The sequence below is a fragment of the Tribolium madens genome, unplaced genomic scaffold (genome assembly GCF_015345945.1).
Source record: "Tribolium madens isolate multiple individuals breed KSU strain unplaced genomic scaffold, Tmad_KSU_1.1 Scaffold_2;HRSCAF=44;Tcas5.2_LGX, whole genome shotgun sequence".
NCBI lineage: Eukaryota > Metazoa > Arthropoda > Insecta > Coleoptera > Tenebrionidae > Tribolium > Tribolium madens.
The window spans coordinates 5,943,684-5,967,378 of NW_025400995.1; the positions used below are offsets into that span (position 1 = coordinate 5,943,684).

At 32.6% G+C, this 23,695-nt stretch overlaps 1 protein-coding gene across 5 annotated transcripts; it reads right to left on the minus strand.

The window, feature by feature from the left end:
* Positions 1-703: 703 nt before the first annotated feature.
* Positions 704-23,210, minus strand: LOC123006537 (SLIT-ROBO Rho GTPase-activating protein 1-like). Of its 5 annotated transcripts, none has more exons than XM_044401087.1 (15): positions 22,813-23,210; positions 6,929-7,112; positions 6,712-6,877; positions 6,429-6,650; positions 6,243-6,371; positions 5,964-6,185; positions 5,631-5,906; positions 4,737-5,007; positions 4,473-4,685; positions 4,317-4,422; positions 4,048-4,266; positions 3,930-4,000; positions 3,700-3,880; positions 3,421-3,646; positions 704-2,367 (listed from the first exon to the last, which is right to left on the minus strand). In XM_044401087.1, the coding sequence occupies exons 1-15, from the start codon at positions 22,889-22,891 to the stop codon at positions 1,555-1,557; spliced, it is 3,378 nt and encodes a 1,125-aa protein (XP_044257022.1). In that variant the 5' UTR covers positions 22,892-23,210; the 3' UTR covers positions 704-1,554. The 5 variants fall into 5 exon arrangements, with proteins under 5 accessions (XP_044257022.1, XP_044257020.1, XP_044257024.1 ...); XM_044401085.1 differs by having other exon boundaries at positions 3,421-3,655; XM_044401089.1 differs by lacking the exon at positions 22,813-23,210 and adding an exon at positions 19,401-19,510 and having other exon boundaries at positions 3,421-3,655.
* Positions 23,211-23,695: the final 485 nt, after the last annotated feature.

Genomic DNA, 23,695 nt, shown 5'->3' on the forward strand with positions numbered 1-23,695 from the left:
ATAACATTAATTAAGTTTGTATGCAATAACAGTGCTTGAATAATTGTTTTAACGAAATTACACAAATACTAATTATTTATTGATAAACGATTACTGCTTGGCTTGCATGCTTTGTGCAACACGGAAAAGTAATAAGTAACGCATTAATTTGTTTATTTTGATCTAATCCGTGTTCTCAGTCACTGCACTTAACAGTACCTCAAAAAATACATTTCGAACAGTTTCCATCAAATTTATGAAACGGTATTACAATTTCCACGTACAATGTCACCACCAAAATTTATTAATAAATTGAGTTATGAAAAATTAACCAAACGTAAACAATACCGTCCAAACTCGACATTAAAACGGCAATAATTATTTCTACACAGGTCAAAAGGTGAAAAAAAAACTGAACGGCTCATTGTTTTACAAAAAATTTTGCATTTGACAAGTTCTACATGTGGTTAAAATTAATGTAATTATTTCTGTTACACCTGATATATTAATCGCAAGATCAACACATATTTCTTCAATATCAGTTCAAAAATTTCGACATAATTTATTTTACGTTTTAGAAAAAGCAGTTTTAAATAATTATTACACTTAAGAAAAAACACTCAAGTATGAGAGTAACGATTTTCTTGCAAATGAATTAATTTTGAGGCGTCTTGATATGGCAGTCTTCAGAATTAAAAACATACAAGGAAGAATAAAAATCATGTTGTGCATAATAACGTATATTTGGAGATTAATATATATTTTTATACATTGAATATTAAGAGCCACAGCACTCAGCAAACGGGTTTCCGTGATTAAAATGTTTGCGGAGTATTACATGTTAAAATTAATTTGATGAGTTGGTGAATGGCGTTAACTTATTCTAATTTTCACTCTTTGCTAATATAAGGCAAGGACTTAAAAGAATACACAATATTCGTACTTAATATAAAACATGTAAAATAGATAATTCGATGTAAATGATAAGACCATAAACAAATCAGTTTTTATATCTAGGTAGGCACCGATGAATATAATTCATAAATTGGTGTAATTAATAAATTCACGAGTCCATTAAAACTTCACATTGTATAAATATGTACGTATGCTACATCACATGAATATATATGCTTGAATCAGTCTAACAAAAAAAATATATATAAACAATCTTTTACACACACCCTGTCTAAGTACTTTTTGATTATTTTTCTAATTTACATCTAAACCGTTAAATATCGTTATCAGTCTCATTAAAAAAATCGTCCGTTTAAATGTAAAATTCCAGTTAACAATATCAAATCAGCCCAACACAAACTGTTTAAAAATAGATCAAATCAATGCGTTTAAATTTTATATTTTTAGGTACAATACAATTCATACACATAAGCACCACATTCAATGCATTTGTTTCTGACAACCGACTCGATTAAAAATCTAAAACACAAATTTGTCAACATCCAGAGAAATATTGGTTACAGACTTTCATTACAAAAGAACATTTCTATATAAAATAACGGCTCCAACCTCTCTAATCAGTATACCATTATTGTCTTCAACATCTGAGTTACATATAATTTACGTGGGAAGATCTGGTTGGTCTTTTCGTACTTCGCTTGAGACTGTCGACAACGATACCGAAAACGCAGGTTTCTTGAGCACTGGAGGTTTCGCTTTGAGCTGTGGTTTGAAAGTCGTCGTCGTCGCACTCCCGATCGTCGCATACTTACGTTCAGGCATGGGACTAGTAATCGTTATCAAATTCGGATCAGCACTAAGATCGCTACTATCAACATGAACCTTGGTGTTTTTCTTTAGCGTACATTGATTTTGTTTGGCGAATCGCTCAGCGGCGGTTTGCATATCGGGACTTTCGGGCCCTTGAGGGCTTTCCAACGACTTACTGTCATCGCTGATTGAGCCTTCTGAACTCAAATTACTCGATACTGATATGGACTTCTTCGTGGTTTCTTTCGGACTCGAATTACCAACTAATGGGAGATCCATAACTAGATCAGGAGTGTGATTTTGTCTTTGTAAGAAAGATTCGGAATTTCGGTTCGCTTTTAACGTTTGAGACTGAGATACATGGATATGCGACTGTGAAACCGCTCGTCTTTGCCATTGTTCGCGATTCTGACTAAAATTTAAATTCGATTCGTCGATTTCCGACTTGTTGCGAAGTTCGACACTTTCAGAGTCCGATTTTCCCATCTCTGGAACCGTTTCGCTCTTCTCTAGTTTTCGGGCTAACATTATAGGAGAACCGTTAATTGTGATATTTTGAGGGGTGGTTTGATTCACATTTATCGTGACGACAGGATCACGAATTCGATTCAACAAATGCGATTCTAAAGATATGTCCAAGGATTTAAGACGGCTGTGTCCATTCTGAAACAAAAACAAATCGTAAGTCACGGCTTCCTCATGTTTCACACATTTAACATTATATACAGAGATAAATTTAAAGAAATGAAGGGAATTAGTCTCGAACAGTAATCATTCAACACTGAATATCAATGAATCAATGAAATAGTAATTCGGGATAAAACTATAAAACGACAGTAGTCACATGACTGTCTCTATTACCACTGATTTTACTTAAAATAGGTTCATGTTTGATGGCTTAAAGTCTAGCATTATCACCTAAACCACTAAGAAGTGCTGTTACTTGGTGTTAATGTGCTTAGTAATGCGCATGCAAACAAATGAAAACACCAATACATGCGAAGTGCTCACCTTTAAAATTCGCAGTCTGGGATTGTAGTCTAGCAAATGTACTATGAAATCAACAAAAATAAAATAAAATAATAAAGTGGAAAAATACTACAACACTGTGTTCTATTCAACCCAGTACATCTACAAAATAACTCAGATACAAATAAATTCATGTACACAAGTCATAACTGGGATTATAATAAAACACATTGTTTGAGCCTATTGCAATTTCGAAAACGTTTTAGATGTGACACTTAGACAAATATTTTACGAAACATTTATTTTTTTAATAAATCCATGCATACATGTCGATACAATTGCTTGAAACTTGAAACAATACCTGCACCTTATTCAAATTATATACAAATAGGTAATTGAATCACAAAATTTAAAATCTAAAAACTGATACACAAAAACGCATGCGCATGCTTTAAACATTTACGAGACAACACATAAAATAAAACAATTACATGCACAAAACAAATACAAAATTACAAGATACTAGTAAAGTCACACGTTAGACAACTTACTTTGTAACATAAATGAGATCATTGTGTACATGAATTTATAAAGTATTAGATTTTCAAGAGTCCTAGTACTGTATGTTAAGAAATACTTACGCAATGCATAGCATTAGGCAATAACAAACTTATTAAAAATCATAATCAAAATTTGCGACATGGCATTTAGCTAAACACGTGCACACTAGACAGTAGTTTCCAATACCTCTCTCGTCTGGTTTAAAATTACTGAGTTGTTTTCTGATGAGATTGATTCGTTCATGTCTGATACGTTTGTCCATGTTACAGGGGCGCACTGCACTAATGGCGAATTACTAGCAGAAACGGAACTTTCAGATAACATCGAATCGTTCGAACTGGAGACTCTACGCCGCATGGACTCTTCAGACGAACTGGACTTGAGGTTTTCCAGTTTCTCTCGGTCATCATCTCTGAAGAAACTAGTCATAAATAACCCGAATGAAAATAAAACAAATAATCTCACTTCATTTTTAAAGATATATATTTATCTGGAATTAACCCTTCTTGTCCTTTCACTGATCCTTTCCACCAATCATTTGACACTTGAGAATATAATGTTACAGTGTCACCTTTCTTAAGCGACAATTCTCGATCAGATCTTGCAATAAAATCAAATTGTGCCGTTGCTTCCATGTTTTCTGAATCTGAAAAAATCAATTTGTATTACAGAAGTGAAAAATATGTAATACGGACCATCTTCAGATGGGTATACTTCGGAATCCAGGTCTTCTGGCACCTGATCAGATGGCAAATCTCCAACATCACTATAACAAAATCGTGGTAAAATGGACAAAAATGGCGAAAAACATACTGGTCATCGGGTTCAGGGGATATATATTTTTCGTAGACAGTGCCACCATCGTTAGGAAAAATTTCTTCATTAAACATTATAATATTCTTAATAAGTTCGTTAACTTGGTTCTGATACTGAACTTGGTCCTTGTCGTCAGGAACTGGTACTAAAGTGGGTCCAAAACAAATGGCTAGGTTATAAGGATCCATCATGTTCTCGTCAGAAAATTCTGACAAGCTACAAGGACGAAAATACATTTGATGAATTACAACTCATGCATCACTTACTGGTTTAGGAAGGCGAAAAGGTACCTCATCACAACTATCACAGTTCTTGGTAAACTATTGATTAGTTCCTTCATTCTAACAATGAATTCCCGCTTAGATTCTAATTCTAAAAAGTCGAATCATATTGAGGAATTACAATAAAACCTTAAGATTTACGTGCAAGCTCCATGAATTGTTCGAAATAAATAATAGGGAAGAGGGGTTCGCGCAATTCCCTCAAATACAATTTCAAAACTCCCGCCACACTGTTGATATCAGATGCGTCTGTCATATCAGCAAGGGGATCTTCGCCCCTTTCAAACCACTCCCTAAAGTTATTTATTTCAACTTGAGATCCTGATACTCTAAAAATACCCTGATGGTGTAAACCTACAAATGAAGGATTAAGTTTCCTTAACTAATTGCAGACCAGTTAACTACCGTATAAATTAATAACTCTAATGCAAGACTTCATAATTAAAGGAATGTCTTGATTTGTTGCTTCCAAATACTCTTCTAACGAACCACCAAACAATTTTGGTTGGCCACTCATTTGAAGTCGACCGATTCTTTTTCGGCGAGGAGTTTTCACAACCGGTTTAAGGGTACTACAGTAGTCGGGTGCTTCAGACAGCAACGATTGTCTTATGTACTCTTGTTTGGCATCTAGGCGAGCTATTTTTGTTGATCCCAATAAATATTCTCTGAATTTCTGTAAAAAATCATTGTAATGCTGTAATATAATTAGTCGCAATGTCATCTAATTTGTATTAATTAAAAACTGTTTTATTATGTAAGCAATTTGCATTTGAAACAGTTTCTACACAAATAGGCAATGCCACCCACATTTACAGTATCAAATAAAATTGTTGGGCCATTTCCTATTCTAGTCCTGGGGGATAACCACCATAAAATTACTTTATAATTAGTTTCTGGAGGTCGATTATAACTGTACAAACATAAATTTTCAGTGTTTAATTGATTTTCTATTCAAACATTTTCCGAGCGACCTGAATTTCGGCAATTCAAACATTTTCGCTTGTTTGTATTTGAAATTAAGAAATCTTCACTTATTGATGTAAATATATTAAACGTATTGTTACCACTTCATAAATAAAAATAAAATGCTTAGAATATCATAATCACAGAAGGAAAAAAATCAGGGCCGTCAATAATTAAAAAATTGTATTGTGCGTTTTAAATGTGAATTTAATTTGACAAGTCAGTGTCAAATTTCCCATGGCGATGTGATGAGATAATTATAGAGCACAATTGCAGATGTTTAATGTTATTATGTTATTAGTGTCATTGCAAAGATTTTGCGTTCTGACTTACCGTTAAATAAAATTCTTCAGTCTCTTGTCGGTCTGCCCTTAATTTAATAGAGACAGTTTCCGGTGGTTTGCTGGCTGGCATCGCATTTTCCCCAAAATATCCACTACAATCGTAATCTTTAGCATTCAACATTTCCAGCAAGGTGGATTCGGCAGTTTCAAGAGTCTTCCACACCTCTTCAGATTCAGTTCTTAACGAAGTTACCCTTTGTTGCAACTGGCGTAATCGACTCTCCATTTCTTGATGTAGAACTTTTTGGATTTCTGGTTCAGCAGGCTTTAAAATAAATTTCCAATTTAATGATAACGATCAGTAATTTTGCTCAGTACCGACCTCTTCCTGTTTTTGTCCTTGGAATTCCAATTTTTTCGGAATCATGAACGCCGTGTGGTTGTATTCAAGGAATCGCTGTTTGTCTAATCGAGAGTCTAGAGAATTAATGCATGCAGATAGGGTGTCTAAACCATTCTGTACAGATCTTTGCCTTCCTTCTTCCGCGGTTACGTGCATCAAAAGCGCCCGAGATATACAATTGTGAAAACCAAAATCCATACACTGAAGAATTTCATTGTTATATTATTTTAAGACAAACAAACTAAACAATGAACTTACATCAATGAGATCGGATAAATCATCAACGAAATATTTATGAATTGTTGTGTTGGAAGCCTCTAAACATAAAATATACTCGTTTCTGGCTTTGAGAGCTTTCAATTTTGCATCTGTGTATTTGTTTTTACGCTTCAAAAAAATGTAAATAAACATCAAACAGGCCAAAATAACGCTAAGAAAAATTACCTTCATCACTTCTTTTTCCATCAACTTGTATTTTTTCGACCTATCTAATTTATCCTGGGAAAGAGACTGTTCTAATTTCGATCTTTGAGTTTCGGCTGATTTTAACTTTGCCTCCGCTTGGCGTAGTTCCGCCTGATAACTGTGATATGTTTTCATTGTTGTGTGAAGCTCGTGCAAGACACGTAGTATCTCTTCATGTGTCTCGTATCCGATTTCCCGACACTAAAATATATCAAAACATTTACACTGATCCTATCACTACTAGCTAAATCCTCAATCTTACCCTCTTATATATTCTCTGGACATCCTCCATGACTTGCGATAGTCTGGAGACTAAATGCGTCGAATAAACTTCAGATAAAGCTACATGATCCCTGCTTAAATTTTTAGTCTGTGTTACTAATTGTTGCCAACACGTATAACTCGAAAATAAAGGCCATTGTTCTCTTCTACGAGCAAAACAATTAATTAACAAGCGACAACTAGTTTACAACAATCACTTTTGCTTTTGTTCTTTGTGTCTAAGCTGCAAGCTTTTCGCTAGTTTATCTAAATTTTTCGAATAGTCGAGTTCTAGTTCACCTCTCCGCCGGAAAAAATCTTGCAACTCCGTTACTAGAGCGACTTGGGCTTCCATACGCATATCTAAACATCGCAACTGCTCGTTAAGTTGCAAACGGATATCTAAAAGAAAAAGAAAACATGTATTAAAATAATAAAATAATATTTAACACACAAATTCCGTACTGTTGAAATCATTGTTTAAACATTAAAAGAGATACAAGGTTTAGGTACAACATAATCTCCAACTAGGACGAGTCCTAAATTAGCATAATAAATGTAAAAATATGAATGTGGCGTAGTTTTTACTTATCGCCCCACTTGCGTATTTCAACTCACATTGGCCATTAACAAGCCACTTACGCAGGTTATTATTGTTACTATAAGTAATAACGCTAATAAATTGGCAATGCTCATAGCATTCGTTTTCTGAACACACTCTTGTGATCCCCAAGTTTTTTATTATTCATGAAGGAAACACGTTACCGCTTCCGAGGATTGTGTGTACGTTTGTGTTGTGGTAATTTTAATATTAATATCTAATTTTTCACTTAATTAAAACCAAATCATTACAAGTTCTCAACGTCCTTAAAGATAATCTCTGAACTCGTCTTTCGTAAATCATTAAATGATTTTTTGCTGTTCTTGCAATTAACAAAGACTTGTTTCAAAGCGGCGATAACACTACTAACACGTAATTCTGTATCAATACAACAAAGTTCCGTTTTCGATTATATTTATTTATAATTGATACTCGCAACTCTTGCAAATCTCAGATATATGAAGAACTTTAACGGTAAACGTATTTTTGGTTATTCTCCACTTATTGTATCTACTTATTAGGAGATAAATTAATAAAGGCCAATGACCGGCCTAAAAATTAAACTAAATCGCAATATGATAACGACAAATCCTACAGTCTTGCTTTGCGTTTTCGATTTTTCAAATTGTTCTTTGTTTTGGCAGTCAATGTCAAACATTCAATTGTTTTTGATTGATTGATTATACGTCACTAGTAAGCGAAACGTTTGTAGAAATATTTGTATAAAATTATGAAAATTCTGAGTGTATTCTCTTCTTTTCACAAGGAAATCAATCTGAACAAAACTTCCTGATGTTCTAACATCTTCCAACAAAAATTATATAACAACGCTATCCTCATTTCATCAATTTGCGAGAAATCGTTTCCCAACTTGCAATTTTATTGTTTAATAAAACTTTTATTTAAACTCGCCCATTTATCAACCCAATGACAGTGTAGGGATAGCATTCTGCAAATCATTTAAATTGTCACTGGATCTTTGTTCAGTTTATTTAGCAAAAAGATTACCATGAAAAATGTATTTTTATCGTTCATAGATTAGATAAGTTTTATTAAAAATTGAAATATCTGTGACGGATGTTCGTCTCAGTACTTTAATATTCAGATCTGCTAATCCACGATCTAGTGAATGGAGTAAATAGACTGAAGCAAATTACCTCGTTTACAACTCTTCACATGAAACTGATACATAAAACGAAATAAAAGTTTATTTCATTTGTGAAACTTGCGAAAAATAAAATTTGAGTTTTACTCATCAGTTGGCATTGATCCGTAGGGTAATAGGCGTAGTGCATGTGATTATTACTCAACACTTCGTTTAAAACAAACCACAACGTTACTATTTTTGATGATACAGAAAAACGTGACATTTGACGTCTAAACAAGTGATGCAAGGTGTGGTGTAAATTTTGCACTAAAAATATCTGCGAATAAGTTTTTATTATAAAAATCAAACTCAGAGGTAGAATTTAGAGCACACAATACGTAGACTACCATATGTTACATATAGCAACTTCTTGAAAGCATAGAGAAAAGTATCGATATCCGGCTTTAGATGATGAGGTATACTAGATTTTGAACGATGGTTTAATGATTTTTATGAGTGAGTATAAAAGAAGTCACTTACAATGGATAGCATAGTCCCGCGATCGAAGAGAAATTAGAAAAACAAAACGTCTTATAAATATTTAATCCAACCGCTTTCAGAGAAATAAAAGATCTCTGCACCGCGATGTTTAAATAATTATACAGCGGGTATGCCTTATGATTTATTTATCATCGCAATAAGACGCGTTTTTGAGAACACTTTGGTAATTATCAGACAACATGCAAGGAAAATGATGGATTTGTTCATCAAATGAACGTAAACTATTTTTAAATTAGTACCTGTTGTAATCCGAGGCTCGATTTGTGAGAAGTTTTAGGTTCGGTTAAGTGGTAGTTATTTAATTCCAGCATTACAACCTTTTTTTATTGATTTTTTCAAGTCATTAGCGGGTGAGTGCGTTAAAACGCAATGCAGGCGAGTCAGTTTGGAAACAATGTGCCATTGAAATGTCACAGGGCTAAGTTAAAGTTTTCCTGTTAGTTAAGGACAACTGCTTTGATGTCATGTAGACATTATCGAGGCTTGATCACGCGATTGTGATGCAAGAGACTCAGGGGAGCAACCTCACAATAGCCCCTCAGCTTCAGGTAGAAGAGTCTGTCAAAATTCTAGCTCTAAAAACTGGTCCCGCTTGCTACGTGAATTGAATCAAAGTTGGTTGTGGTTTTTGACGTGAATTAACATTACAAAAATAAGTTTTCCGGCCTTTGACCCTTGTGTTTTCCACTAGAATTTATCTCTATTACACGCTAAATTAATTGCGCTTAGAAGAGAATGCTGCTTCGAAAAACAACTCGCTTTGTCCACCTGGAGGAAATTCCAAGCAGCCCAGTTTTCTTTACTAATGACTAGGAAAAATTCTCATTGAGATCAACGCACAATTCGGCTGATCTAGAACACCCTACAGCCTACACAAACAAATCACTCTAAAAATAGGATTAGAAGGGTGCTATTTCTGGAGTTTAGTATTTCCTTGCAGCAAATGAAATACTACTCGTGAAATCTGAGATAACCCACACAAAAGCTTATCTAGTATTATGTAGGGTTGAATTAAGATTTGAAAAAAAGAACTTTGACATAGCTGGCTAGATAACGAATCGGTTTTTATAATTACTTCCATTCATTCCTCGAAAGATAAAAATATCACTAATGGCAAAAGTTAATGTGCCATCTCTACAATAAAAGAAATTTCCATTTTCATTCAAACTTTTATTGATCCATTTCGTTCCATTCATTAGTGTAGCAGATTACGAATAAATACCTCCGATCGCTAAATCAACTTTTATTACATCCGCAACAAATATTCTTATACTCATAGAACCAATTAAGTATGCTAATCAATCATTTAATTGTATATACACAACTTGTTACAATATAAACAAAATCAATACTACACGTGTTAAGATGAATAACACGCTAGTCTCGTTCTAACCCTCAATATTGTCAAAAATAATTCGGTTAGTAAGATTGGAAGATGCTGAACCGGCAAGAATCCTCTCGAAACCGGTTGGTTGTCAGAATAAATTTACGGCTTCACTCTCCTCGTAATTTCTGTTTAGATAAATAGTTATCGTGCATTAACGCACTATTACAATAAGAATGCAAAAATTTCATTCGCTTATTAGGAGTGATTGTTAATTTTATGCAGTGCAGCATGACATTAGAAAGATCATCTTTTTCGCTTTCTACTTAACGAATACACATTTTATCTAAACAGATCATTATTTTTACGCCTTTTTATACAATCTTCCTATACAAGTGACTGCCGTGAAAGTAAAATCATTATCATAATTAAATAAAGCAAATTTGCAGGAAACATGTGGCCGCTGCTCTTAGCACCTGTCAAAAGTGTTGAGAACTTTTCCAATATTTCCAAGAAACAAATTCGTTTTATTAAACGAAATTCCTCGTTAATTAAACTCAATTTGTCTCCAGTCACAATTATAAATAAGCGAGAAATGTCGGTTGTTTCAAAAATCGATGGCCTGGAATACTCAACTACAATGTACTAGTCCGATAGAGCATGACTTCCGGGAATCATGTCTTGTCAAATTTCAATAAAATTTTAATAAAACAAGAGCAAATCAAATTGTTTCCTTCTTTTCCATTAAAATTACATTCTTTGTACCTTCAAGTTTTCTAGGAGGAAGAGAACTTAGACTGCATCTCATCAACTCAATTAAAATGTACCAAAAGTCAAGGACTCACTCGCAACAGAGCACATTAAAAAACAGTGAGGTCAGCTTGAATTTAACAATTTAATTACGCATGTAGTGGATTTCATATAATTTGGTTGTGATTACATACGAGTAAAACAACAAATTGTTGTTGACATCCATATGAAGACCTCTAACTTTAAAAACCACTGAATTATTATAATAAAGAGATATTTCATCAATGAAGATCATAAAACAACGAAGTGAATTGATCAAGATTATTTATAAATAATACATCGAATATTTGTAGCCGCTTAACTGTATTTTAAACCAAATTCTCATTGCGCTATCAACTTCCTAAGATCATCTGTAAGGTCATTTTTTATTGAAATTATCATAAAATGAAAACCATCTGAACTGAGATGGGATTATGTTTTTAACTTCACAGTCGGTACAATTTCGTAGCTTATTTCACAGAAACGCCATGCTAAAAATGAATCTTGCAATCTGTCTTTCACACTTTAATTACATTGCTATCTATCAAAATCTCAAAACTTGCAATTTACCAACGAAGTACATTATATTTATTTGAGATTAAATCGAATGAAACACACAACAAGATAAACTAAGTAAATTCTCATATCTAAGGGATTCTGTTTTAATTTTGTAAACTTAAATAATAGGCTCCAGAAAAAGAAGTAATACAAGTACATAATTAAACATTGCCTTCAAAAAATTAAACTACAAACGATCTAAAAGTTAATACATCTAAAAATTATTTTAATAAAGACATCTAAATTTTGTAATGATGCTGTCAACAATTAAAGTATGTTAAGTCTAAAAAATTTTTTGACCAATTTTAGTTATTATGTGCCTACTTCCACTACTTAGTAGTGGAATAATAACCAACCTGAAAAAAATTGCTATTTGAGCGTGACTGGTTTTATACCACAAAACAGCTCAGATGTTAATTTAAATTACAGACTTCTAACATTAGATTACAACTAAATAAAATTTAAACTTATCACAATATATTAGCTGAGATTTTAGGAATTTGTGGTGGTTACCTACTGCAACTATTACACATCATATTTACAAAATTAATCAGCAAATATTTAATTCTAGTTAAAGATAATAATAATGATTCACCACCTACATAAAGCAACTAAAATAAAAACATCGATTTGCATCAAATTTGAACCTGATATTTCCATTAACAATCGCAGAGTAATAGGTGTGTGAGTCTTCCAACTGTAACAACCAGTTTCATCGTGTCTAACAGATTTTCCCATTGTTAAAATCACTCTATAAATCTGCTGTCGACATAAGTGAAAACCATCGACAGATGAAAAGCACTAATGAAGCATCAATGGTATAGTCAAAATTCATTAATTTTTCACCTCGGAGAGGTCAAGTTCGACGCGATTCGTCTACACTCACTTAAAGTGGATTAGGAGGTTGGTCAACCAACTCATAATAAACACTACCACAAGCAATTAAACAATTTTTAACTACAACTACTAACAATTTGTAATTACTTAAAATAACATAATCTGTGTTTCTCATAAACATATTTAATTACAAAATCACAACTACTTATGTCCTTGTATGTATACTGTGTACGCTGATACTGTTATGGTAATTTACCGCAATAAAAACAAATACGTTAAAGGTTGTTGAACTAATTTGCAATAGTGTCTGTCATCATACTATTGAGACAATTGTTGGGGAAAATTGCATCCACAAGGCGAAACGAATCAACTGCATCGACCTTCATTCGACGGCGACGCCTCTAATTGAGGAAACAATGCCAAAGTTTTGCCAAAATTGTTGAGAAATATCACTTTCAGCTGCTAGACACAAACCAAAAATTAGAAAATTGTCATCGCCTTGGAGGCCATTTTAAAGAAGCAGATTAAAGTGTTTTTAGTTTTAATTACTTGTTGAAACTTCAACTTTTTTCTCTAAGCAAAAGAATTTTGTATAAAAGTTGTGTGATTACAAAAAAACAATACTTTTAATTAGAAATCATATTTAGAAATAAGATTAAAAATGCTACAAACTGTAAAAAACGTATTTTTGGCAAGAGATAAGTTATTTGAATAGCTTTTGGATCATCTAAAACTCTCGACGCCATCATTTACTGATAAAACTTATCAATTCTTGGCGTGATTTTTAATTTCCGTATTCTTTGATCGTTGTGTATTTAACAAAGGAACTCACTTGTCTATACGAAAGGAAATCCTTAGGGTAGTTTGAATCTAAACATAGTCCGAATGAGTCATATAAAGTCTCATATGGTCGTAGGCGCAGATGCAGCAAAAATAAATTCTATCTTAATCTATTTCCCCCCTATTAGTTAAAAATCCAACTGAATCACCTCGTAAAAAACTCGAAGTTCCGACATGGTTCACAAACCACAACACACAAAACTCAAAGTATTGTTCAAAAGATAAATGATTTTGATATAATTGTCTAAAATTGACAAAGCAACTTTCTTATTGTAATAACTGCTCTCGGAAAGAACTAACTGTTGTGGCCTATAGCTATATTGTGGAAGGCGTTCAACTTTGGTACTCGCGACTAGCTGACTATACACCTGCATACCATACTCAAGAATTTTGCAAATTGTTGCAATTAAAGCCAAACATGTAAACATCCTTCCAGTGTAATTTTTAATCAAGAAACATAATTCAATCTAATGCAACCAATAAATCTTCATTGATTACAAGAGGGTGCCATCATTTGCATTACCCTCCATAGGGGTTTCATGATGTATCATGAATCTAGAGCTACAGATAGAAACACGAGTTTCTAATGTCGCAGGAAGTGATATATATTTTTTTCTAACATGAAATAAAATCCGAACGTAGAAAGTTTGAAACCGGAAAATGAATGAGCACTTTATAGATGATTTCCTTTGTTGACATCCGAAACGTATTAATTGCGGCTCTTTAACCATTCGGAAAAAAGGTCTTTTGGGGGTGTTGGAGTAAAACAATCAATGAAAGAGTTTCAAACCTGGGAAAACATCTTTGGTTTCTGTGTTATGGGGGTGAATCCAGCCATTCTTTTGTTGGATGATGCACTGGAACATCGTTGGGGATGCTGCGTGTTGCGCACTCACACGAAAATCAGTCTTATTTCTGCTGGCATTTATCGAATGGAAACAACGGAAGGAGGTAAATTAGTAGAAAAAAACCGAAACACAGTATAAATAAAACACATCGAGCCGGTTGCACGTGGGTTCTATAAATAAAAATCCAACAACTAGCTAATACTACATCGGTGCTCGTTCCGAATCTACACTTTCCGCTGTAGGCAAGGTAATAGATAGAGTAAGTCGAGTTGCGATGTAGCATCGCAACACAACTGGTGGGGTATAAACCCGGCCAAAAACGGAACAGTATGGCGTCTGCGCCGCGCACCTTCAGACTTGTCCTTGTCCCATCAGACGGCAGAGACAGACACCCTTGGGGCTGGGGGGGGCCCAATGGGCCGATGGGCTTGGGCGACAACCATTCAAAATGTTCATTCGTTCGAATTAATGTCTACACTCTTTCCGCGATGGCCAATTTACCCTAATTGCACCATCTAGTTATGAGCCACTGTCGTTTACGCGCAAATTGCCCAATCGACGAACCGTGACTAACATTAACGATATCGACACTGATAGCGAAAAAATTGGAAGAACGCATCACGAATTATATGTTTTCCGACAATCTTCAGAAATTCTCCTACGCTTTGTTTCATTTATCTAAAATAAAAGTAATATTCTTCCATTTTATAAGTATTGCGCGCCGACTAAAGGGGTGCATCGAAGCGAATTACATTTTGACTGAAAAACACCCATTGGAAATGATATTGCTCCTGCTTAATTAAAAAATATATAGGATCTTTCGTTTTTATTGTTCTAAATTGTAACAAATGATAGAATATTCAATTTTAAGACAAAAGTTTCCTATAAACATGTAGAAGGAGCTTCACCCCATGAAAAGGGTGCGTTTTTAATGGGTTTTTTCCAATATTTCAGTAACCATTTTAGATATTTATTTTTTATAAGGGGCGTCCCACATTGGAGGGTTTTAGGGTAAAAAGTACCCTAACTATTCTGGTTGTAGGTTGTAGTTTCTTGTCACTTTCAGAAACAAAATTCTAAATTCCATAGTTTCTCACAAAAAGAGTTCTCTTGAGTTGTTCCGATAAAACTTACCTTTTTTTTTTTAAGTAAAATCAATTTAAAATTTATGTTACAAACCATAAAGAGCATTAAAATTTAAAATTACCCTATACCCCTCCAGTTAGAGCGCCCATGATTAACAATGTCAACATAATAATTATGATCTTTGAATTCGCTTAGGTGTGTAACCAAATTGTGTAATTTTATTTATTCTGAAATATTAAGAAAAACCCATTAAAAAACGCATCCCTTACATAGTATTTTTCAATATATGTCTTAAAATTGAATATTCTAGCTTAAATTTGTAACAACAAAAACCTAACCACCTGCACATCGTATAATGATTACTCTCAATATATATCTGCAATTGCCTGGTCTTTTTTTATAAGGTCATTTTTGGTGCATTCTTATAATGTCAAAAATACCTTAGATTTTCTATTGCATTTCTGTATTTTTTTTAATAATCCAAAATTAAAGCATTTCAGTTGAAAGAGATTTGTTTACAATCTGAGATACTCCAAAATGACAAACACTTTACTTTTAATTTAAAGATAAAATGCATATTATTTCCCAACATTAATTAAACAACTTAAAGCATATTGCAACTTTCAACATGTACTACTTTCTTTACTCTTTTTATTGTAATATACCTACTACATTTACTACTTTCGTTTTTTTACTGTTAGTTTTTTTTTTGTATTACAGAATAATAATAATAACAATGTGTGATACCACACATTGTCATTACATCAAATGTATTGATACTCATTAGTTACTGAATTTTTTAAATATCTACATAAACTGAAATGTCAACTTCTTCTTTTGGTAAAAAATTTAATCAAAAATCAAAAATATTTAATAGACGTAGACAAAAAAAATGTTCTACTCGCATATAATGACTATTATTCGCTCAAACGATTACAAAACTCGAATAATACCATTTCTCATTAATAAGTTTTTAAATGTTCTAAAATATTAAAATTTGTTTAAAGTAAAACGAGTAAAATACTTAAAATTCACTTTTACTACCTAAAGCTAATGTGCTCCACACGGTAGGAAGAAAGAAATTTTTCGTTTATTCTCACGAGGCTTCACATGTGAAAACCTCTTGCTTCATCATTTCGATAATTTACCAATTCATTCTATATTTATTACAGAAAAAATAGAACTGATGAAAAAAATAGAAACAGAAGATCATCGACACCTGAAATAACAGAAGCAGCAGAAATAACTAAACTAAATAAATAACAATGATTCTGCCGACTCTTCTCTCTTGTCACTGGTAAAAATAACGATACTGCGCCAATTTACTTATTTTTCATGATAGTTGGAAGTTTCAATGCAAAAATATGGTAGATTTCCTCTTGTTAACAGCCCAATTAAATTACAACTGTATTAAGATTTTAAAGTAAATTCGACGCCCACGGAAGAAAACTTTATACAGGAAATAAACAAATTTTCTTAAGAGTTCAATGACTTTAAGTCTTTGAAGTACATCCGATTTAACCGGAAATCAAACTTCATAATAAATAATTATTTTCGAATATAAATTATAGTTTTTTTCAATGTACTACAAACAAAAGAAATAATGCTATAAAACTAAGAAAATCAATAAATTATTATCATTATTGTTCATTGTACTTCTAGAAAATGTAAAACAATACTATAATACAGATTTTCATGTAAAAAAATGAAAACGCCTCCTTTGTTAAGAAAATTTTTAAATAAAATGTTGTTGCGAATTAGACGCATCTAGCAAAAACAACACATTGAATTAATTTGATTGAAACGATTCCATTAAGTTCGATTACTGTAGGGTTCCACGCATATAGTTGCTTCATACTTAGCTCTTATGAGATTCAACATATTATCCAAAGCTAAATAAACGATTCTGTAAATCTCCGAAGGCACTACTGACCTTTCGGTTATAAAACAAAACAATCAAATCTGAGAGAGAAAAAATTCGAAATTTATTTTTCAAATATTTCTGCTTCGCATGTTTGAAATTAAATTAACATTTTAAGTAATCCAGCAATTTGCACAAAAACAAAACCACTCGTGTATATAACAATAAATGTAATCAAAATGAGGAAATTACTGAAGTGAATTCGCCAAACAAAAATGTTTTTAATAAGTTTACAATTTTACCTTTTGATCAACCATATGTGCAAAATGCAGAGGAAGTAATCAGCCAAAACCTAAAAACTGCCTCGATTCAATATGGAATATGTCGGAATATGTTATACAAAAACCTAAACCACAATCTTTGAATAAAACGAAAAGTGGTACAATATTTTGTTTTATAAAAAATTTAATTTTAGAAATATAATGAAATGGAAAGTCATTTCACATTATTAAATTTGCCAAAATTGAATTGTTTGTTTAAAAATTTCTGTGGCCTGGAAATTGACTAAACAGCTATTTAATAAAATTGAATATTTTTTTTATTGACACGACTGTGTCAGGGTGTGCTATGCGATCAAATTATAATTACTTGAATGAATTTTACGTTATTTTTTTTACTTTACTCATAACAAACAATATAAAAACAGGTGTACCATAAACGTTGAACCAATTGTTCAGAGATTTTTAGCAGAAATGAAAAATATTGTTCTATGAGATTTTACATAAGCTACATCTTAGTTGAGTACAGTTGATCCGACATTTTTGGAACACTTTACATTCTAAAACAAACAAGTTTTACAATGACCGAAATATTTTCTGAAAACACAGTATGTGCCAAGAAAAATAGTACGACCCCAAATAAAATTCAAAAGCTAGGTATAATAATTTAAATAGTTTATTATTTATCAAATGTTAATGCTAAAAATAATAACTGGTGTACCTATAAGACCAAATCAGCGTGTTACCCCTCCCCACTCCCCCAACAAAGCGGTGATTGTGGATTGATTAATTTGTATAATAAACGTATATCTATTCGATTTTATTACATCCTAAAGATATTGAAACCATTTAAAGCAGAACAGAATCAAAATCAATAAAACAAATTCTACATTTACTTTACGTTTTCTGTAAAGTTTATAAAAAAGTAAAGTTTTTTTGGTGTTTAACTTTATTTTGTTTTAATAATATGAAAAAGCATTCGCAAAAAACTTTAAAGATAACTACATTGTATTTAAAGTTTTAATTTACAGCTTGCCCCTCTCCCTCAAAAATAAAGTTTGGATACGCCACTGAACCAGCATCTTCTTTTTGTTAATTGAAACAATGAAAACCGCATTTTTCCCAGACAACTGCAGATTTTCAACAAAATATGTAACCATACAATGATTCACATATTTATTGTTACAGCAACACTTTTATTGTTGCTTATAAGTATAACAAAGTTTTGTTATGTTGTCTAAGCACAGAATGTGATTAGGAGAATTTTTTGTATAATTAATTATCATTAACAATTGCCAGATGTATCGCATACTTTAGGCTTTACATCAGTTGATTAAACTATACACACAGGAATGGATTGAATGAAAAGAATTAAGGATAAAAAAAATATAAAGCGAGGTGTTTTTTACTTAAAACTGAAGATAAAACCGTTGAACTATTGTTTATTATTTTTTCGCACATCTAGTATAGTCGACTGCATGACTGGAACGCCTACGAAGAAAATGCATATGCAGTCATAAATGCAATAAAGCGAAATAAGTGCTCAAAATCCACTTAAACAATAAAACAATTAAAAAATGCTTTGTAAATAATTGTCTGTGATGTCAATTATGAATTCGCCAAAGTCATGTTTGCATCAGTTTTATTTATACTGGTTTCCTGTTTGGTTATACTCAATTTGTGTCAAGATAAGACAACCGCTCGGGTTGAAAGCTACTAAAAAGCAAACATAATATGATGCTACTTTTTATAAGTAACAGCAACATATTGATACGATTAAGAGCTGGAGAGGATCAAGTTACTCCTCCGTTAACACAAATAAAACGTTTAATGATTTATGAATAAACATCGAGTGATAATACAATAAGTGCAAGTTTAATGAGACTTCTTCTCACTTTAATAGCGGTTTATTGATAAACAAACATCCATTTTGAAGCACGACTATGTTTGCCCTTTTAATGAGGTAATTGAGATTTGTTTGTTTAATGTTAAGAAAATTAAAATTATTTATTATTATTACCTTCCGTCCAGTCGCACTTGGTGCTTTTGTGAGCGCGAGACTGCTTCATATCGACCTAACCGCACGACACTAGAACAATGACTAAAAAAACTAAATCGTGAATTAGTAAGGAAAACCACATCCCCGTACAGAGTGCGTATAATGAGCTTGATGACTTAAACAACCATTTCCTATACCATTAAATACTACAAGGGTCATGTGTTTCAATTCGAATCTGACAGCAATCAACTTACGATATATTATTTCCTCATCTAAGTGAAAAACTATTAAACAAACTTCCGAATCGGACTTGTTACCACCAACTAGACACCGATAAAAAGAGATAAGACAAGACGACTGCTGCTTGTGTTACTCAAGACTCAAAAAAAACCTTCCTACAGAAATATGTTTCATGTTTGTTGAAAACAAGACAGGAGTCCGTCCGATAAACGCATTGGCGTACGAAACAAACAGCAGGCAACCCAGGCATGAAAGACCTATCCGCTTCGAGAGATTGTTTTGATTATTAATTTTCAAATATTTCCAACCGTCCCAGAATGTTCCACACAAAAATAACGTAAACTACGGAAAAATCTAGATCGCTGAACGATACGCAGCAGTTGCACAAACCACGAAATCATGACTTAACCATCTATTACCTGATTGTGCAAATAGCATCCTTATAATAAAAGATTGAAGGAAACATAATCTTAAATACTTAATTAACACTCATTAACTTCGCACGATTTCAAAAATCTATTTATACAAAATGAATCAACATTATCTGACGTTGTTGGCAATTGTTGAAAAATTACCCACTACACATTTTAAAAATATAATGGGTGCCTACAAAAAATTGAATCACCTAGAAGGAATTATTTCTGTTACGCCTCGATTGAAACCTTGCGGGATATCAATTTTGGAGAGTGCGTTCTTGAATTCAATAAAAGCTTTTACTAACAGTCATCAAGTGTATAATTAATAAGTGATTATTTCCCAGAGAGTTTTCGGGGCGACATTTCACACAGACAAATATTAAATTGTACAATGATGTTTAATAAAGAAATTGGTCCTTGTCTACAACAGAGTGATGAGCCTTAATCCGGTTGAACGCACATCAACACAAAATATAAATTTAACAAAGATTAATGCCACGCCGAAATTGTCACGTGTTGTCCATATGGGTTAAAACTTCAAACAAGCCCTTTTCGTAGAAAAAAACTGTCTGCATTTTAAATTAGAAGCAAGTTGTTTTCAGTCGAAATTCTCCAGCCATGTCTGATTGCTGCAACAGATTGGAGTGATAAAGTCCTTTATAAAAAGAGCACTTCCGTTGTTTAAAACGCAGCATCTCTCATAAAATGAAAATAATTTTATAATTTACATTTTAACTTGGTCTATAACTAATTCATGGTGTACAAGACAAAGGATGAGTGACGATATCGATTGAATTATTCGTCCCCTCGAGAAAACTTCACCGTCAGTACAAACATCAACCCCTACTCTTGGCTTTCCTTCAATTAGTAAACGACATGAAATATCAACGGTGTTGTGAAGGACAGCAAAACAAAAATAATAAATATTGGCATTGTTGCATAACAATTTCTTTCTGGTACAATAATAATAACGGAATTTTTGCCTCATTTTTCAACCTCAAATTTTTAACGTTAAGTAAATTTACCTAAGCAGCAAACTGTCATCGGAATTTAGCAATTTTCCTTACAATTATTTATTTCACAACAAAGATAATGTTTACACATTACGTTGTAGCATAATTATCTGCAAACAAATTCTGATCTGAATCTTAAACCCCATTCACTTGCATTTTTCAATAACTGAACCAAATAAATTATTTTTATCGGTTGTTACATTATGTACGCTTTACAACTCGTGGGCTAACGTTATTAATGACAATTGGTAATTGGTAGTCATGGTCATCTTACTTGATCCATTTCGCTGAATGTTTTCAATAACACGTAGTAAAAAATAATTAAAAGAACAGCAGGTGCATATATTCACAATTCTTCTTTGAAAACATCAAATAATAATTAAGTGTAAAGTGCATATGTTGGTATTCATGTTTTAAATATTACCACCCCGCTTGTCACTTAAAAGACATCCAGTTTTAATGAAGGGTTTTGGTAAATCTAAAACCTGCTGATCTGAGTTTCAATTCAGTCTCCCTTTACGAGAATAATTAAAAAATAATTAAAAAAATCGGCTCCATCTCGTTACACTAATCCACCCTTCAATCAAGCACACCCCATTGTATGTTAAATTTTTAGTTTCGTGTTACAGGCGCACCAAAGCGGCGCCGTTGAATCTTTTTCTGGAATCTGGGTACGAGATGAAGTCGCATGTATAATGCGATTATTACGCTATTTGACTCAAAAGTCACGTCTAAGCTTAATTCGGACGCTAGAATGGACACAAATCAACCAATCAGAGTGCACGTCTATGGCGCTACATTTGACCTACAAGGGCTTTATTATCGGCTATAACCGTCATAAAATATCCAACATTGAACCCAATTATTAAAATATCAACATCAACCCACGAGATGGCTCGTTCAAATTTATAATACAATAAAAATTTTACGGCTTTTTCGCCGGAGTCGATAATTTGTGACTGGATACTAAAAATATTATTTAAGATTCAAACAGTCCAATGTTATTTAACACCTTTACTTTATTCGCTTATCTTGTTATATGTTTTAAATGTTTACAAGTTCAAGTTCAGGCATTTGAGATTTGAGACATCTTGCATAATTTTCACTCATAACATAAACTCTGATAACAAAGTTAAAAGTTGAATTTTCTTGTATTTTTTATAGTATGACGTCATTTATACCACCTCAGGTACCCTGACAAGAATTTCTTAGTGTGACCTTGGTCGAAATTCGGAAATCGAAAATATGCATGTTTTGCAAAAATACTATTAATAAATATTATTGATTTAATAGCAACTTCTAATATCCTGTTTATGAAGAATTGTTTACGTCAGGATTCGGGTAAAATGTTTTAACTGCATTGTTTTATAACGACATTAATTCAAATTTGATTGTTTTAAAATTCAGAACGGCAACGGTAAAAAATAAAATTGAGTTAAATCTGAAATGAGTGGGATTAATTCAATTCGCCTGCTCGCAAATTTATTAGAACGTTAAAAATATTTTTAAAAACACATCTTTGTGGTTTCCCAAAGATTGTATATATTTATTGATATGTATAAGCCAGAGATTGAATAGTATAACGGCTCCAGGTAAAAGGTTATTGTTGCAATACCTTAGCCTTGAGTAACGACTTTTACAGAAAATTTAAATATTAAAAAAATAAAGAAAATTCCGTTGCATCCTTTTGGACACGTTGGGTATAAAAGTGGTGTTATTTCGAAAATTCGATTAAAAAGGTGATAAATAGACAGGTGTACTCACTGTTAAAAACCAAAAGTTTTCTTGTAGATCCCAGCCTTTTGATTGGTGATTTCAATTCTTGTTCATTTTCATCCATCATTACAAGATAAAGAGCCGGTATATCAAGAAACAAACTGGCAAATTCTAAAACCGTCTTCACATAAAAATAACTACTTTCACGTATCACGTCCAAACTCAAAGTTATGTTTTGTTGTTAACTCGGAAAAACATTTAATGAGGAGTAATCAAGCATAAATGCATTTCAGACAATGTTGCCATTTAAAATCAGTAAGTAATTCGAAATACGTGAATGTTCGTTAAGAATTGTTGCGAACGCTACCACGAACAAAACGATTTGTACACTGTCTATTTGAACATAACATGCATAACATGCTACTCTACTCAAAATAGAATGCCGCTGGTCGCTTGTAAACACACTAAACGACCAACGCCATCTTTGAACCCGCCTCTACACTACCCACCTTGTAATTCCTCAAACACCCACAAGCCAAACGCTAACAGTCGACTTAACTTGCAACAATTCACAATATACAGCATCATGAGGTATCTGTATTATTGGTTGCCTAAACTACAAATGTTTAATGTTTGTTGTATTTTCCTAGAATTTTATCTAACACTAACTAACACACTAACAGTTTTGCTCACAAAAACAATAAAAACAAAATTTGTATTAGAGAAATAAAACAACATACACTTTGCTTTCTTTCTTATATCTACCTACTATTGGTACAATTGAACAGAAATCAAAAAGAATTATTTTGTCTTTTATAATAAGGTTCGAATAAACAACAAAAAGTGACTGAAATTATAAAGTTTTGGGATTTTTGTTCAATAAATTGACTTGTGTGTCGCGTTATTTATTCAAATTCTAATTGTAGCTTGT